The sequence below is a fragment of the Physcomitrium patens genome, chromosome 15 (assembly GCF_059467195.1).
Source record: "Physcomitrium patens ecotype Gransden chromosome 15, ASM5946719v1, whole genome shotgun sequence".
NCBI classification, from domain to species: domain Eukaryota; kingdom Viridiplantae; phylum Streptophyta; class Bryopsida; order Funariales; family Funariaceae; genus Physcomitrium; species Physcomitrium patens.
Window position 1 is genome coordinate 3,932,481 of NC_143424.1, and position 19,492 is coordinate 3,951,972.

Below are 19,492 nucleotides of genomic sequence, written 5' to 3' on the forward strand. Positions count from 1 at the left end.
CTTTCTATAGGAAAAATGGTTGTTTTGGATTTGTGCAAGGGTGGTTTAGGATAAAGTTTAGGTTGGTACAAGAGCATGACACAATTTAAGGTATTTCAACAAAAAGCAATGCACTAAAAGATTTAAGTTTATTATTTTATAGAAAAGATGATGAATAAATATTGAGAACTACGTTATTTAGTTTAAACTGTTATTTTTGTAATAACATCAAACTGGTCGTTTTCGTTACCTTGTTCACGTTTTCGCTATCAGTGTCTTATAACATTACGCTATAATCAAGCCTTCTTAAGCCATATTATTCACAATACACCTCCACACACCTTTCAAAAACATACCTTATTTTTAACGTTTTTTTAATAATCCAATTCAACAAGAAGTTGGAGCCAATTTTCAAGGCCCTCTTATTCCCTTACCTTGTTGCTGTTTTATATTCATCATTTCTAATAATTACTTACGTGAAATATAGATTCTTATCACCATTGTATGACAGAAGTAACATTTCCATGAATTTCCATGAATATAACAGGACCATCTCTGTGTAATTTTGATTAGGATGGAATCCTATGCAACAAGAACGAAAAAAGACCACGACCCACATGGAGTTTCTGTTCATTACACAATTCTCAATTCAGGATGTAGTTGAAAAGAAAGATTAGCCAGTTGTAATACCCAAACTGAATAAACGACGTCTAAAACTTGAAGTTCCAAACAATCAGTCAACAGACGAGATTTACTTGAATAGATGCTCTGCTCCTAGAAATTGTGAAGGACTCATGAATACCACATGTCATACAGAACGTTGATATCATCGTACCCTGTGAGCTTCAAAACAGCCCTGTACATTCTTTTCAGGGTTTCCACGTCACTGACCTTGGGTGTGCTGCCAGAGATCTCATTACGTCCACCATTGTCACTCTTACGAGACCTGGTTTGCGCGCTTCCGCTTGGTTTGGAAGCAGACAATGCTGCACCAAGGATCGTCTTCAGAAGTCTCTGTAGCTGAGACGTGAAAACAGCTGACACATCTGATGAGACACGAGGCGTTGTATCTTCTCCATCTTCCCTGACTCTGAACTTTACAGCTCGACAACCTTCCAAAAGATGCAGCAGAGCTTGCTCCATCATCTACAGAGCCAATACAGGAACGAGATCAGTCAAGCAATACGCTTTTATTGGATGCATAAAAGGTTAAGTGGTTTCTCTGCACTTGAAGAAAGATTGAAAAGCTGCAGACACTCTTTGGTGGTTGAAATAGTCTTGATTGAGAGCTCTACTAATTAGGAATGACAAGCATGAAAATCTTCGAACACAAATGCACCCGTATCGATGTACTTACTGCATTTGGTTGAGATGATGGTGCCATAGCTAAGCACATAGATGACCGTTCCATTAGTATCTGGAGAAACATATCTGGATGAGAAGCGGCTCGATAATACTCCAGTGCTCTCTGCCAGTAACGATCAGCCATAGATGCCAACCGTTTCGCTCCATGCAACTTGGTGTCTCGTTTCTCAGTATTGAGCTCCTCAGCTTGCATAGCCAGTGCAAACAAGCAACTGTCTCTTTGTTGACAGGCCAGTTGAAACTGAGCATAAGCAGCTTCCTGTGCCCGAAGCGAACCCAGGGATTCATACAACACCAAAGCTTTGGATATAGCTTCTTTAGCTGAGATACCTGTTTTTCTGTCAGAAGGTAACACTTGGTCACCAACCGTCTTCTGCCCTTTTGTTTTCCGATGAGCTTTCAAGAACTTGTCCTCTCGTGCAAGAAGCATTCCCAGCTTCAGATACGTGTGAGCAAGTTGAGTGAAGACCTCATTGTATAATCCCCGCATTGTGCGCTCAACTCCGTCTCCTAACGCCATGAGTTCTCTCCTTCCTTCACCATAAAATTCTAATGCTTCTTGATATAGAAACCGTGCTTCGGCAACTGTATTGACAAAGGCCTGATAAAAATGAGGCAGCTGACACTCTTCCCAATTAGACAGCTGGGAGGCAAACACCTCTGCAGCTGCTCTTCGCCCGTGCGCGAGATTACAATAGACTAAGACAATGTTGGGCAGATCTTTAACTGCACGAAATGCAACAATAGCGGTTTCGAAGGCGGCCTCGGCAGATTTTACGTTGCCTTGGGCTAGCCTCCTACGACCAAGCTCATTGCACACCCAGCCCTTCTTTCTGAGTGCACCTTCATACTCTCGCAAATGTATAGAGTCCGCAAAAGCACCAACGGCACAGGAATAACATTCTGAAGCACAAGACAGATTCTTCTCCCAGTCGTTCAAAAGCGGCTTTTTGAAGTACATGAAGATGTCTAAATGAGTTGAATCTTCGCCAACTGTGCCATTCAGCCCAGGCTCCACGACGTTTGCACCAGATGTTATACTGGTTTCCTTCGAGTATGCTTCTGAACTGAGGGTACCCTTTTCCCGACCAAGAATGTCTGTAGGTGTGGGAGGGCTTTTATTGTTCTTTTTTCCATGCTTTCGTGCATACTTCCCTGCACTTTTTTCGGAAGAAAAACTATTACTACTGCTGGCAGAGATTCCACTACTTGCTCGGTCACTCTGGCAGCTACAGCTCGTTAAACTGCAAATTTCACAGCTTACTTGAAACCGTCCCACCTTCTTCTTTAGTCTTTTCACCTCCTTCATAACCTCCTGAGCCATTTTCAGCTCTTCGCCTTGTGAAGCATCAAGATGCGTTGGAACATCGGACTCACCCATAGAGCGCTGAATCTCGGCAAAAACATCACCAACAAGAACCCAAACTTGCCCCCAAAACAACCCTTTATCCTTGAGCACCTCTGACGGCGTACAATTCGCCCCATTAGATCCACCAGTAGTGTTTATCGTCTTTTCTGGTCGGGGAGTCGAACCACGCACCAGACATGCTAACTCAGCAGCTTTGAGGGCTCGACTGAATTGGCCATCTTCTTTGTACGCTTGCCCAAGAGTAAGATATGATTCACCTAAGAGAAGAAGAAGTTGCCATAGCTTTTCATCCATTCCAAACCCAACTTCAATATCTCGGAAATCACAAATTGCTACACATTCAGGTTCTCCACAAACACATTCTGTAAAACGGTTTGGATATCTGTTAGGCCTGAGACCAACACGCTCTGCAGACGCTCTATTCTCTCCAACATCTTGGAGTTGCCGTTGCCATCTTAAGGACTTGATGGCCTGCGAAAGATGGTGAACTGCTGCTAATCGTGCAGACACTGGGTCTGCAAGTGCCTGAATTATCTGTGGAACAGGATCTGATACAGTCAACCCTCCTTCTGTTTCTCCTTGTCCATCAGGGGCACCTTCATGACGGTCATGAGAGAAGGAAGAAGTTCCGACAGTTGATGGGCTTGCCAGAACAAGATCAGTGGGTGTTGGATCATCAAAACTCTCCGCATTCTCATCAGCTGAGTTAGCTAAATTCTCAGGAGAGGTTTCCTGACAATCTTGGACACAGGGAATAATATTTGAACTATCTTCAATGTTCAACTTATGGTCAATGATTTCTGGAGCAGGCTCCTCCAGCAATCCGGGGGTGGTATCCGTAGGCGGAAGCTCTAAGACAGGTTGTTCAGCATCATCTTTCACGGCTGTATCATCGTCATTGCCCTCAATTAAAAGAGGCTGCAGCATCACTCCGAGTTGCTTGTAGCATGCTAGAATAAGCCTAGCAGCATGCTCATGAGCAGATGCCCGAATAACCTGCATGGACACAAATCCATCGTGAATGTCACGAGTCATCAATAACCATCAACACATCGAGTTAGAAAAAAGTATTTAAATAAAAAAATAAATCAAAGTGTAACTAACCAATCAGCAATATGAAAATAATTCATAAGAGAAGTGATTTCTTCTCGTCTAATCACTTTCTAGTACAGTAAATGACACTTAAGTTTTGTAGAACATTTCAAAACTTCCCACCCAACAAATTGTTAGGGATGTGTGAAGACACACACAATATAATATGATAATAGTTTATGTGATAAGAAAATGCAAAGCCTAAAAGTTTGTGTTAGTCTGAAAAATCGTTTAAAATGTAGAGGTGGACACTAACCAAGTGTTCTTGCTCGTCCATATACTCCAGACATTTTCCAAAGATTTTCGCACACTTCATTCTGTCAGCTGGGTCCTGCATGATATGGGTTTTCTTAAACATGAGTAAGATTTCTTTGTCCAAAGATAGAATGCACAACAACCCTGGTACTGAATATCATGGCTCAAAGCAGATGAAAATTACTAAGACAGTATTATTAAGAAGGAAAAACATAATGCACCAGCGATAAAACGACAGCAGGAACACCAGTAAAGCCTCAAACTGACTGAAACATTAGTATGAAAAACTGCAATTCTGGCCAAGATACATAAACATTCGAAGGAGTGGATGAGTATATTCACACTCAAAAAAAAAATGGAGACAAGGTTCGCCACAATTCAAAGTAAGCTAACTTTCTATTCTCAGACATTCATAAGGGGGAGAGGGACTACACTGCAGCTTGTGTACCAAGGAAGACTGTGGTTTTGCACCAAAACATCTCACAACAGCCTACAACTGACACACATGTGCTATAGTCCTGGTCCTCCAGCTATACATGACACCTAGAAGCAATTTAGATCCACTGCATTTATTCCCAACTCTGTGTGGAGGCTTCAGCGTGACGAGGCAAAGCATAAAAAAGATATAAGCACCATGAAAATTAGCTAGAATGAATACCTGAGATCGTGACAAACGGTTGGCAAGTCGGTACAATAGCATTGCCAGTGGCAAAGAATAGTGACCATTGCCTCGATTCCTTGAAGGAGGTAGCATACCACGTTTCTGGTCCTGTGTATCACCACATGTATTTCGAGCTTTGGAAATCACAGAAAGATCAAATAACTGCATAAGATCCTCTCCAGCGTTCTTGAAAAGCTGTCATGATAATGTAAGCCAGCACAGTTGTGAGCACTATGCAGGACTCAATTCAACAGTAATCAACGAAATACTCCACATAAACAAAAATATGCATAAATTTCTATACATTTCTCGTGAAAAAGAGTTGAAAGATTCAAGCATACATACCCAATAGGTTCCAGGGTCTTGTTTACAGTTTTCTTGTAAGAACCTAAGCACTGATGATGCATTCTGCTGAACAACATGAGGACTGAAAAAGGCTGTCCCATCCTCTGAAAGACCTTTCAAAAGAAATATATCATCTGTTTTCAGCAGTTCGTAACCTTGAACAACTCCATTGCGATGATAACACACTGCCAGTTCTGGAATACTCGCCATCACATTATCCAGCCAGGCATCTAACCACATCAACGGAGTAACCTGCACAAACAACCAACGTCCTCGTAACTACCTAATAGTTGAAGAGAGGATAGCGTAGATTGCAGCAATAATGAAGACAGTCGAGTAACAACTCCACACCCAAAAACTGAAGGGCGTGTGGCAACATAGCGACGACAGTGTAGTGAGGCCACCAACCCTTTGCTACATTGAGCGACAATGTCAAATGAACCAACTGCAAAACATCAACTGACACCACGACAAGATCAGGTGCATTGATTCGCACCTGATGGTGAATTCAAAGGAGGCTAGTGATGAATTGTCCTACCTGACGACCAATCTCCATCAGATGTAGGCTGACAGCTACATGTTTCTCATTGCTAAACAGAAGTAAATCACTTCCTAAAAGCATCCGCAGGTTCTGGAACTGCCAGAAAAGAACCCTGAGAAAATTCTCAGTTGCCGTTTGCCTTGGCGGGTTATCCGGGTCCTTAGCCATGAAGTTAGAGTTCTGTTGTTGCTCACGAATGAAATTACCCTTCTGAAAATCCAAGCCTCCTTCACAACCATTGCGTCGACTGATCACCCTCTGTTTTCCCTTTTTACTACCCCGAGATGGTCCAGATCGTACATCATCTTCACTGTAACAGCTTGCACTTTCTGAGCAAGAATCGTCAACTACCTGCCATGGAACACGCCAAGATTTTAAGGGTCCAAATCCTGGTGGAACGGTTCCTGGTGGCTGTCTTGCTGGTGATCGTCTCCTCGTACTTGGAGGAATACTCCCTTCACTATGGCAAGTTTTGGGAGAATCTGGAACCTCAGAAGCATCGTCGTGAACGGAATGCTGCACAAACTTTGAGAACAAGTTCCTATCCATTGCCTTGGCCTGGTTTTTCTTTCCCCTTACAATCTTGTCGCCTTCCTCAATATCTGGCCTGTGCGGCACATTGTAATGCTCACAATAAATAAAGATTCTTCATGTAGGCCTGAAGGTTCACACTACATTGAGTCACCTAATGCTCTACCTCGGATCAGAATATACACGACGTACAATCATGCTCGAAGCTGGCTGTAAGATTCTCTGATACCACTATCCCGTGTAAGCAGATCCTCTTCGAACTTCGCAGCAATTTGAAGGAACAAGAGGAGCCTTACCCAGAGTTTAATATAAGTGTGTGCCCAATCCGATGGACAGCAACTGATACGCGACTCTTGCAATAAGGGGTTTTAAAAATCTGCTTCAGAATGTCCACCGGAGCTACCACGTCAATTTCATCTCCATATCCAGCGAGAGCACTCACCGCTAAGCTTTCACATTTCCTTGCCAGTGGTTGCATCAAATAATCCCCTTCCCAAGGATTGCACAGTCCTGCATATCCTTGCAAAGCAGGGTGTACGTTAGAAACATGAGAAGCAAAATATCTGAGAAAAAACGTCATATGCTAAAAGAATTAGGTCAAGTCAATTGGTAATGGTTGCACAACTGACCATTTGCATCATGTGATGCGGTAACTTGCAACAACTCGTCGGACGGCATTCTATGAGAAGGTGCAGTATTGAGATCAGTATCGGTGGGCAACAAGCGATAGCGAGGTGCTCCTGTCCTGAATTCTTATCAAGCATGATTTAAGTTAGCAGGCGACAAAGGTTCCGGAGCTCAATTCGATTGGACCTTTCAATCCACAATAACTGGTTGTTTCTTTCTTACAAACATCCTTCGATGTACCTTGAAATCGAGAATTGATAAATACCTTGATTAAGATTGCAACAAGTAACAGAACCAATGAGGGTATCTTGTTAAACCCTGTAAATGTGATAAGGTATAAACACTATCTAAATAGACGATCACGAATAACCTATCTTTCACAAGATCATTATCAATGAATTTGAGAGCACGTAAAAATGCATGACGATCAGCGCACCTCTGGCTCAAAAGATTGATGGCCGGGACCAAAGCAGCCTCAGTAGGTGAGAACGGGGTTGAAGAAGGGTTTACAGTTGGCACAGGCAAGCTGCCGCAAATAAACCCCAGAGGCACAGCTGCCTGCGCACTCTGCACCTGCAGCTGCCCGACACACCCATCACGACGCATCATCCTGGCCGCGGAGGCTTCCAAAAACTGCAACAGAAGTGGAAAAGAACTGTTAAAAAAATGTTTGAAAAAATGCTAATTTAAAACATACACACACACACACACACAAGCGCAAATGAGCGAGAAAGAGGGGCAGAATTTCTCAGTGAAAATCAAAACTGACCTCGAATGAGTTCCAACACAGCAAAAATCTAAAGATTCAGATCCACAAACCTACTGCACTCACTAATCCAAAACTCCAAGCTAGCAACCCGCGATCCACAGGAAACGAGTTCACTCAGGATCGGTTAGCCAAGTAACGAACAATCCACTCTCCTCACATCAAACAATCACGCGCCAGCAACAAAAATGCACAGCAACCAACCAACCAACCAACCCTGCGAGTAGAACAACCTCACGCACCCTTCACAACATCTACAAGGCAAACTTGGTGGTTGTGCGGCAATCCACAAGGGAATAATAACCAATTCAAGGCTCAATCAAGAGCGCCGTGGCCTTGACGTCTAAATGCGTAATCATTTCTAGGGCTAAACCACAATTTGTATAGCAATTCTGCGCAAGCAAAAGTGTTCAGTAAACGGTCTTTCTCGAAGGTCCCGGTAGTTCCCGGCATCGTGATGCCGTCCGTCTGTTTACGGGGAACCGAGAACGTGATTCTGTTCCCTTGAGGCGTGGCAGCTGCGTGAGCATGCTTTGCAAAGCATGGAGCATACAAGTGAATTACAGGTTTTCTTTTTCTTTTTCTTTCTTTCTTCGACATGATATTCTCTTCGAATAACTAAATTTCTTAGCCTTGTGTATGCATAACCACTTTGATTGATTTTAAAAAAATTTATGAAGAAGTTCTGATTAGTATATTACTGATTTCGAGTAGAAAATTGAAATATTTATTTTAAGATTTTAATAAAAAGAATTGATTAAGAATACACGTTTTATATTTGATAATAGCTAATACATTATATTCATGGATGTCATTGATTTTAGGTATAAAAAAAAAAAAAAAAACCAAAAAACCAAAAAACCAAAAAACCAAAAAAACAAAAAAAACAAAAAAACAAAAAAATATAAAAAACATCGCATCTTGTAATTTTATATTGTAAGTAAAGTAAGAAGTGCTTTATAATTTAATAATTTATTTTTTTAGTAAATTTTTTATTGGATCCATTCATTTAATTTTCATGCCATTGTTTAACACAATGAGTAAAGTTGCATAAATAAAAAAATATTATAATCATTGTAGAGGTGGAAAAAAAATAGATACACATCTATTATGTAAAATAGCTTAGGTAGAAGACAAAGAGACAAAGAAACCTTCTAATTGGCTAAACATGGGAATGAGGAAACACAGATAAACAAGTGAATGGATGGATAGCAGTATCAAAGATTGCAATGTTTAAAGACACAAGTTTTCGTGTCAAATAGTATGGATTTTTTCTAGCATATATATATATATATATATATATACATATTTATAAATTATAAGTAAGATAAAAATTTAAATCTAATTGAAATATTTTAGTAATTAAAAAATAATATTTTATAAATAATAATATTTTTTATTCAAATACTCATAAAGTAAACTTTATAAAATAATTTTTAAGAATAGGAATTTAAACAAACTTATTAACATATGATATAGTTATGTATTTAATATATTTAGAAAGAAAAAAGAATAAAAATGATATAAGAGTATAATTTGATAAAATAATAAAAAAAATTATGATGGCTATTGTTAAATATAAAAAAAAAATAAAAAAATAAAAAACTAAAAAACTAGAAAATAAAAAGTTTTAAACCAAGATTAGAATATAAGGAAGGTATATAAAAGACTGAAGAAGGTTATATTCTTACATCTATATATATATATATATATATATATATATATTGGATAATGATAATGTCATATAAAAGCTTATCAATAATATACCATTACAATCTTTGCTCATGCTACCACCAATTGCCTTAAACTAGCATTATATACTATAAGTTTATAACAACTTGTGATGGCATGTGATATATAGTAAGTTATAAATGTAATAGATAGCTATATTTACTAGTATATTTACTTAAATACATAAAACTAGATAGAAGTAAATAAAGATATATTAAATTATTGATAATCTTATTGAAAAGCTTCACATAAGCTTTGTAGACTTTACATTTGTTTATAAGTGATTGGTAGGTTGAGAACTTAAAACTAGATAGAAGTAAATAAAAATATATTAAATTATTGATAATCTTATTGAAAAGCTTCACATAAGCTTTGTAGACTTTACATTTGTTTATAAGTGATTGGTAGGTTGAGAACTTAGCCAACAAGTTTGCTACATGTTGTACATTTATCTACTTGTATTACAACTTGGACATATATCATATGACATATAAGACATTATCATGTAGTCTTTTTATAAATATTATATATGAAAGTAAGATTCATGCCTTCTTCACTTTTTTCAATACTTTACTTTTATTTTTTTTTAGTTTAAGACTTCTTGGACTTTTTGCAATTGGCAAAAGCCATTCTAGTTTCAATTCTATGCATGTATCTTTTAGTTGTTTACTTTTTCTCTTTTGGTGATGTAAGAATGTATTATTATTTTTAGAATTATAATGTGATTTATGTCTTTGGCAATAGTGGCAATAGTGGCAATAGTAGAAACTACAATAGCATTAGAAATATCCTAGTTTTATTTTGTCTATAACAAGTTTTTGCAATCAAAATATCAAAACTTCTAAAACATTTAAATTATAATTGTTTCTTTTATAGGACTTTAAGTAGTTGCAAGAAGTACAAAGCTAGAAGTGAACAATAACAAACTAATACATAAATCCCTATAAAGAATATGTAAGGCTATAATATTCAAAGATCAATTTATAATATAAACTATTTAAAACATTTACTACAATTTACTACAAGATTAAAAAATCTATGTTGAGACAAAATTTATAAAAATTTAAATTCAAAAATATATATATATATATATATATATATATAATATTAAGGTTAATAAAAAATTATTCAAAAATAAATTCAAAAATAAATCATACTATAGATTTGTATTCCAAAAGCAACACAAAGAACTTTAGATTCTTTTAAATAGTTTTTATATAGCAATACTATAAGTTATTTTATAATTTAAAAATATAATAAATTTGATGATAATAATTTTATTTTTGGCTTATTTTATGATCATGACATTTAATTGATATGACCAATGTAAACTTATTATCCAAATTATATGAAAATAAGTCATTTTTTTTTAAAAAAAAAAAAAAACTTTATAAGCATCTACAAGTATAGTAGAGATAAATAAAATAAAAGTATCAAGTTAAGATGAAAATATTAGAAGAAAATAAAATTAGAAGTAGAAACTATAATGAATGTAATTTAGAAATAACTAATTTATGGTAATTTTAAAAAATATATTTTATTTTTTCTAAAAATCGTAGTTTGTATTTTTAAAAAATGATATTGCAATACATGGCATCAAGTATCAAGCTATGTTGATTAGTATTATAGTAAAAAAAATTATGTTAAATATTTTATTTTTTATTTTAGGATTTTTCATCTAGTTTACTACTTTTCATTTGGCAAATGATTTTATCCACTTAAGATTTGATGATATTGTAGAAAAATCCTTCTTAACTTGACATTCTTGTTAAGTAAAGATTTGTGAGTATTTAAGAAAGGTTGTTATTTTTTTTACTTTTCTTCAAAATTGGTGAATTAGCCATTCAATAAAGTTTGATAATTTCCACAAACATTTGCACTCTTTAATTTTATTGTGGTAGAATGAGAGACATTTGATTAATATTATAATTACTTATTTTTACTTGATAAAAAAATATATTTGATTCATTAAATAAGGCAATCTTGAGATAGATTACATCAATTTTAATATATTAGATTTACTTTTATACTTGCTTTGAGTCCAAACTATAGCATGTAATACAAGCTTATATGGATTTGTGAAAAATTGAGAATATTAGAAGAATTTGTCAATAGGATTAAAAGCTGTAATTGAAAACAAAGGTACCGGAGCAAGATATAAGTGCACTTCTAAAATGCTGCAATTATAGTTTCATCTGTAATGCCACAATTTTATTTATATTACACAATTTTATTTAAAGTTTGTGGTTTCATCCACAATTAAGTATCAACCTTTAAACATCAATTATGAAGTTCTTTTATATCCAAATTAAATCAAATTTATACCTATTTATTGTAAAAATTTTCAAAAAATTCATTGATTTGATTTACTTTATTTGTAAGTATTTATTTAGAATTCTTATATTAGTATTAGGAGACTATGATATTATTAGGAACCTTATGTGTGCTACTTGATTTGTTATTTTTTGCCTTTATTTAATCTATTTAGTGGCACTTAATTTATAAAGATATCACTCTTGTAGAATTTTTTGCTAATATTGACACCAATTTAGTAGCCTTGTTAGATGTTAGTTTAAAATTCAAGCAATGTATTCACTCAAATAATAAATTTGTACTTATCTAAGCTGCTTGACATTATTTACAAAGATTATTGGATTTGTACTCTAAACAACTACAAATATTTTTTATTCACAATTACTTTGGAAAATTATTTCAAGTTATTATTTTCATCAATAATAAAGATTTTATAGAGATTTGGTCCCATCAACTTGATTATTGTGAAATGTCCTTGCTAAGGTTATTCATGTATTGGTGTTAGTTACAAGTGAGATGCTTCTAACTTTGATATCTTTGTAGACTTAATGAGGCTCATCCTATAGTTGTATCATTGGTCCTTACCACAACATTGTTTAAAGTCTAATGGCCCACCTATTGCAAGATATATAATATTTTAGACAATCATCAAATATCTGTAATTGTTATTAAAGATAAAGAATTGATGTTGGCCTCGGTGAAGAAGTTAAAAGCACCATGAATTATATTACTTATACTGATGATCTATCTTTTGATCTTATCCATGAAAAACTTGTCTATTATTTAATATCATTATATTTCAACATCATGATATATCTATATTTATAGTGGAGCCTACTAACCTTGGTTGTAAGAATTTTTCATTTAAAACTATATTCATTTGAAATGTGAAGTTCCTATAATATTTGACATCAAGACAAGACATACAATTTTCAATGCAAAAGATGTGTTGCCTAATGGTATCTTATTGCTGAAAGACATGGATGGATAAGGTTATTGAAAGCATTCAAAAAATTGTATTTTTTTATCATTTTTTTATTAGTAGATTCATTCATCTTTAGTTGGTACTTGTACTAGATAATCTTCTATGTTTTATTTGTATTAAAAAGATATGAGGATCTACTGTATTGTTATATGACCATTGCCAATGCAAATGACATATGGCTCATCAAACACAACTTTTTTCAATTCTATCTTTTTAAGACTGGAATTGCTATTGTTATAGATGGCTTTTTAGCCATATTTTACTCTTAAAGATGAGGTAAAGCATTCTTGTGGATTTGCCACATGGTAATGGTGAATTTGCCATTTATTTTGCAAGCATTAGTTATGGTTTCAATATTCAAGAATCATGTGGAATGTTGTAATATTGTACATGAGATTTGTAACTATAAATACTCTAATATAGATTTTAGAGAACAAGACAATAAGAACCCCTTGCAAACAAAAAAACTTATGTTTACATTCTTCACACAAATCTTTGATTTTTTAAGTTCATTATTATTTTATCAATTAACATTATTGCTATAAAATGTTCTTAGGGTGTTGATAAAGTAACAAAAGAATTTGTAAATTTAAAAACTAACTCGATTGCTAATAAATATTTTTAGATAAGTTTAAATGGCCAAAAAAAGATAAGTTTTATAGTGATTATAAAATCCAATTTTATTTATTGAAGGTTAAATAATATAGATGATTTTTTAAAAAAAATAATAAAAAGAAGAAAAAAAAAGTAAATAAAAAATTAAATCTTGGATAGTTAACTTCATATATTTTATAATATACAATTCTTTCAATGTCAGGCTTTTATAGCTATTAATTTTGCATTATACAAGTTATATATATATATATATATATATATATATATCAAAGTTAAAATTACAAAGTATTAGTTTGAATTGATATTTTATATTATTTTCTTAAGCTTGTAAGCATTTAATTTATGATTAAAGATCTAAGATATGGGGTCTATCTAAGGTATATAGTTTGTTAAGATTTTGATTTCAAATTAACTTAAAGTTTATTGAGATTAAAATTTTCTTAGAATTAAAATCATAGTAAGTTTTTTTAGAATTAGTATTTTCTAGAGAATGGAATTATTATACATTTTATAAATATAAAAATTAAATGAAATAAATTTTATGCTAAATTTTAAATTTGATTAGATTTAAAAAATTTTAGTATTAAGACTTGTTTAAGGTTTGAACTAAAATCGATTAAAAAAGGTATTCAGTAGAAGATCATATAAAAATTAAAGATTGTTACATATGTTAAAGACATTTTTCTTGAATTTTGAGGATTAAAAGAAATTATAAATTTATATTATATTTACAATAAAGTAAAGTAATAGTGATACTGATATTGTACAAAATTAACATGAATGCTATTCAAAAAATATATTTTTCATTATATATAAGATCCATTTCATATTTAAAAAACTACTTGTAATACAGATATAATTGAGAGCTAAGAATTAAAAGTTATATATATATATATATATATATATATATATATATATATAAGTTAAAATAATAGAATGTCTTATTATCTTACAAGATGTAAAAATCAGGTTAAATCAATACCATAGAATAAAATTTAAAATAACCATTGAGAGTTTTACAAAGAATTAAAAAAAATTCAAATGTAGACACTGTAAATGTCAACAACAAGGCAATTGTGAAGAATTCCAGGGTTGAGAAACAAGATTGAATAGTTGTAGAAAAATATAAGAAGATTATCAAGTAAGTTTTATTTTTAAAGAAGATATTATGAATGATCATTATTAAAAAAAATTGCAAGAACTGAGTGAGAGGTAAAATAAAAGATATAACTAGAATATTAGTGATTTTTTTAAAAAAAATAAAAAAATTAAATTAAATGTAAGTATTTATGTATATAAAAAGAAAAAATTAGAATACTAAGTGTAAATTTTTAATGAAATTTTTATTTATAATGAATATATTATTATATATTTATTAAAAATAAGATATATAAATTATTTCTTGGATTATTTAATTAACAAGGCATAGTAATAAGATATTTAAATTAGTTATTTCTTATTGATAATTTAAATATTGAAATTAAATACAAGAAATAAGTATAAAAATTCAGATTAATTAATTCTTTATTCAATACCTAATTATTTTTATACAATTAGAAAAAAAAATTATTCCAATGTATACTAATGTGGTTAATTTCAATTTAACAATAGGATAAGATAATAAGAATTCCTAAGCATCTTTATAAAAAATTAATAATAGGTAAAATATTATAAGATATTAATAAACCAGTTAAGTCCTTGATAGGCGGTAATATCAATAGAGGCCCATTGCCTTAAATCTAGAAATTTATAATAATAATTGACATAAGGCTAGAATGATATAGCATGCTACAATTAGTTGTTGAGTTAAAGATATGATATATAAAATCTATTAGTTACATTAAGAGACTCATTGTAGGTAAACCACAAATTCAAACAATTGTTTGCACAGTCACATTTAAGTGGGAAGTTACTACCTTTAGAAAAGAGAGAAGTGTCATAGTTAAAATAAAAGAGGGAATAAATTGTAGCACAATAAAGGAACTCTTCAATACCATGGTTCTTAAGTATTGCAAGAGTAAGCAAAGAGCGGAGCATTGGATTCATCTCAAATTCAAAGAAATGAGTGTAGGTTGGCTAAATAATCTAAGAAAGAGATTCCAAATTTGAATAAAGAGCTTTAAAGTGAAATGGGGGACAAAGCAATAGCATGCATTGCAAGAAAATTATAAATTGGGATTTCTAATTTTAATGGTAAGAATCACCTAAAAATCTACTTCCTTATTTAAACATTTATATAATCGATTCCTTCAATTGAAGATATGAAGTTAAGTATACAAAGCTATCTATAGACCTTATTATTCTTAGATGTAATTATTTGTTAGAATTTTTGTTGTGGTTCAAAGATAAACTAATGGATTGTTAGTTAATTAAAGAGATTATATCTTTTAAAATAAATGGCACAAACCAAGATTGTTGAAATGATTAGAATCTCTTTTTAATTATTGAAGCATATCAAGTGCCAAATGAAGGCAAATGATTTCTTTTGCAAGAAGAAGTTTTGGCTTTAAAGATGTAAGTTGTTTTTAATCTTAAGACATAAAATTTGTATAAAAAATATCAAGTAAATAATATCAAAAATCTCTAAGTTTGAAGGTTCTTTGAATTCTTATTACAAATCTTTTACTTAAAATATTTTTTAATAATTGATGAGATCCAAACCATTGTAATGGCAATAGCCACAATAAGGATTTGCATTGTAAGCTAGGCCAAAGTCTTATTTGATGTAATTGAAAGGTCGGTAGCATTTACAAAAAAAAATTAATTCTCATCGATTTTGTTGTTTCTATACCATATGTGTAAGATAAGCAAATTTCTAATTTTTTAGGAAAAAAAAGAGTAACAATGCCTTAAAATATCTTGGCTACTTTAGAATTTCAAGTCAAAAGAAGAAGAAAATAGATAAAAAGAAAAATCATCCAACAAGTGCAAAATCATAGAACAAAAAAGTAGCCATGTATTGGCACTTAAATTGCGTTTAAAAAAGACAAAAAAAGATCTTATTTTGTCTTTACACTCAACAAAGAAGTTGGATAGGATATCTTAGATCTTAAAGAAGATTTCTAAACTCTTTTGTAGCTAATAAAGTAGAGTAGAAACCATCAAAAAGAAATATGATTACTTGATTGCTTCTCTAATAGGAGTTTAGAAGATTTATTAACTACTCTTGTTTCTCACAAAAATCCTTATTTAAGATAAGATAGTAAGTAAATTAGATGATAAGATAGCAAAATCAACGAATGAATTGCACATAGTAAGTACTTTGGCCAATATATACACTACTTATCTTAAAATGCTTAGCATACTGTAGGAGGTTGATTTAAGATTTTTAGCTAAGACATAGTTGTAGGACTATTTTATATAGAGCCAAGAAGATTGATCATATCCAAGATGGTTGAAGCTTATGTTTGATTTTTTAACTAGATCATGATAATGAAGGATGAGATGCACACCATTAACAAAGATATCATGAAGGATCTTTCAACATTGAGTGTAATAAAGGGCGGAGTTGGATCTTACATTAAAATCTCTACTCAATACATTGTTTTATTAGAAGAAAAAAATAGTAATTTGCTGATTGAACCTATGAAGAAAGAAAAGAAGTTTATTAGCAATAGCAAAGTGGATATTACTCTTGCTAAATTAATCATTTATATTTGCAATAATATTAAAATATAAATTATATGTTGCACCTCAAAATATCCATAAACTTATAATAATTTTTTTCCTAAGATGTTAAATTTTCAAAATTTAAGCTTCTATATTTTTAATTTGTATGAAAATATAATATACTAAATTACATGTTATTTAATTTGTAACATATTTCTAGCTTCAAACCACATGCATCAATTTCAAATTATTTTTTAGGTCTCATCAAGATATCAATATGCAAGTTGGTTCTACACTCAAGCAACAATTAATCCATATATTTTTGATTCACCAAATGATGCTCTCTATTCACAAGATAAAAGAAATTTGAACTCGGAGAATTCTAAAGCACCTATTATATGTTATTCTATATTTTAGTTTATATTTCATTTATAATATAGCTTGTTCAATCACTTAAATTTAGTATAGATTTTAAAATATCATTAAACAAAGTTTGAATAGAATACAAATATTAAACTAAAGTAAGAAGATAGAAGGACTTTTATGCAATTAAGCATAAGTATTATGGATTAATAATATAAATCCTTGTTGAAGCCTAAAGAATAAAATAATATTATTTAAATAGTGACATACATGCACCTATTTTTAATTGAATATCAATGCTTGATTGAATATTTGACATTTCAATTCATCTATTTTCATGATGTAACATTTTTATTTGACTAATTAACATTTTACAATGAAAATTTTATACTATTATGTTTACTTGCTTAAGAAGTTATTTTTTTGGATGCAACATGAGTTCTTACTTTAAAAAATCATATTTTATTCATCTTGGCAAAGAAATTATATTTTTTTTATCAAATCAAAGTTATTTTTTTGTAGTTGCTTTTGTATCAAAATTTATTCTACTAATATTTTGTAGGTAGAAGTATGAAAAAAAAGCTTAAACTAATAGGAATAGATTCTTTATATTATATATACAACAAAATAACATCACTCAAGTAATATTCATATCAACATATTTATGTTATTAAAAATAAAAAAATAAATATAATAGTAATTAGTTTACTTTAGTTCATTTTGAATTAGATACAAAATATATCTAAAGCTATAGGATTGTATAGATACAAAAATATGTCCACCATTAGTTTTCATATTTGTAAAAACATACAAGTAAGACCTTGGATAATGTCTTGGCGAAGATGATATAAGTAAAATTCTCTTAGTTGTGCTTATATTTCTCTTGTATTGGTAAAATTTGTCATGTAATAGCAAAGAAAGAGATAGCCTAGAACCAAGCTCCAAATCTTTATTTTGAACAAAGACTTTGAAGGGATACTAGTGAAAAGATCTAAATAATTATTTATAAAAATTTAAAAATTTAAGCTTATAAAATAATTCAATAAATAAATATATATATATATATATATATATATATTCGAAGATGCATACTGGCATCTAGTACAAAACAACTTCCAATCACAATCAATCAACACATAGTTACCTAGTAATTTTAGGTTTTTTTTTATATTATTTTTTTCCAAAAATATAGATATTTGACTCATGGATTTAATTTTTTATTTTCAGAATTATTATACTCAATATATTTAATTTTTTTAATTATAAAAAATAAATTCTATTATTAATTATATATACAATATTACATAAAAATTAGATATTTATTATTTATAGTAGAATTTTATAATTATTCAACATCCATAGTAAGATTTGAACTTGGCATAACTTCCACCCAATATAAGACCATAGATTTTCAATCCTTGCATAATTGCAAAAATCTTATTTGTATAAAAAATAGAAATGTAGAAAATTTTATTTTAACACATCCATCCAATATGACATAATACAGAATTTTAAGAATATTTTATGCCCTATATATCATTACCATTCTCCAATGAATGAATTCTTGATTTTATTTTAAAATTAGAATAAAAGTACTTCAACTTTGATGACTTCTTCTACAAATTCATTGCTTCCAATAGTATAGATTGAATTTTATTTGTAAAAACCTCAATTGCAATTTTCATGACATATTCTAACTAATCTATGTGCTAATTATTACAAAGTTGAATTTAATACAATTTTGAATATATATTTTTTAAAATTATTGTATATGTTACAAAAGCCCACATATCAAGCCCTTGAACTATAAAAAAAAAGTTATTATAAAATGTTGTTAGATCTTTGAATTTATTTTAGAATATTTTTATTTAATATTATTAGAAGGTTCTAAAATATTCATATAGAATATTTTAAAAGTTATAAAACTATTTCAAAGAAAATTTTAGATAATTTTAAAATATATTCTAGATTTGTATTTGTTATTTTAACATATTTTATAATATATTTTATATTTTATCAAAATATATCATAGAATATATAGATATAGATATATATATATATATATATATATATATATATATATATATATATATATATATATAAAGTTAAGGTTGTGACTCAACTATAATTTTTCAAAGTTATTCACCAAACCTCTAAGTACATATTTTTTTTTCTTTCTTAATACATTTGAGTATATTTCTTCCCTTATTTCTTTATTTTAAAATCTAGTTTGTAGTTCTTAAATCCTAAGTTTTTAGTCTTCAATTTGGAATACTCAATCTATTCTCTTTTTCCAATCTTCTAGTAGATTTGCTTCTTGTTGTCAAGTTTTACTATTCTTTATT

The 19,492-nt window shown here is 30.9% G+C and overlaps 1 protein-coding gene across 3 annotated transcripts; it reads right to left on the reverse strand.

The window, feature by feature from the left end:
• Nucleotides 1–573: 573 nt before the first annotated feature.
• Nucleotides 574–7,927, reverse strand: LOC112292927 (uncharacterized). Of its 3 annotated transcripts, none has more exons than XM_024541933.3 (10): nt 7,774–7,927; nt 7,202–7,398; nt 6,768–6,883; nt 6,435–6,648; nt 5,605–6,214; nt 5,067–5,318; nt 4,719–4,916; nt 4,062–4,136; nt 1,337–3,709; nt 574–1,125 (listed from the first exon to the last, which is right to left on the reverse strand). In XM_024541933.3, the coding sequence occupies exons 2-10, from the start codon at nt 7,372–7,374 to the stop codon at nt 772–774; spliced, it is 4,365 nt and encodes a 1,454-aa protein (XP_024397701.1). In that variant the 5' UTR covers nt 7,375–7,398; nt 7,774–7,927; the 3' UTR covers nt 574–771. The 3 variants fall into 3 exon arrangements, with proteins under 3 accessions (XP_024397701.1, XP_024397702.1, XP_024397703.1); XM_024541934.2 differs by having other exon boundaries at nt 7,765–7,904; XM_024541935.2 differs by lacking the exon at nt 7,774–7,927 and adding an exon at nt 7,535–7,675.
• Nucleotides 7,928–19,492: the final 11,565 nt, after the last annotated feature.

Bases quoted from the DNA above. Each gene is read 5' to 3' on its own strand.
- LOC112292927 (XM_024541933.3), bottom strand. From the start codon at position 7,374: ATGATGCGTCGTGATGGGTGTGTCGGGCAGCTGCAGGTGCAGAGTGCG. The intron at 6,649-6,767 runs GTCAGTTGTGCA...AAGGATATGCAG, and splicing joins CGCATCACATGATGCAAATG to GACTGTGCAATCCTTGGGAA. The intron at 4,137-4,718 runs GTATTCATTCTA...CATATCATGCAG, and splicing joins ACCGTTTGTCACGATCTCAG to GACCCAGCTGACAGAATGAA.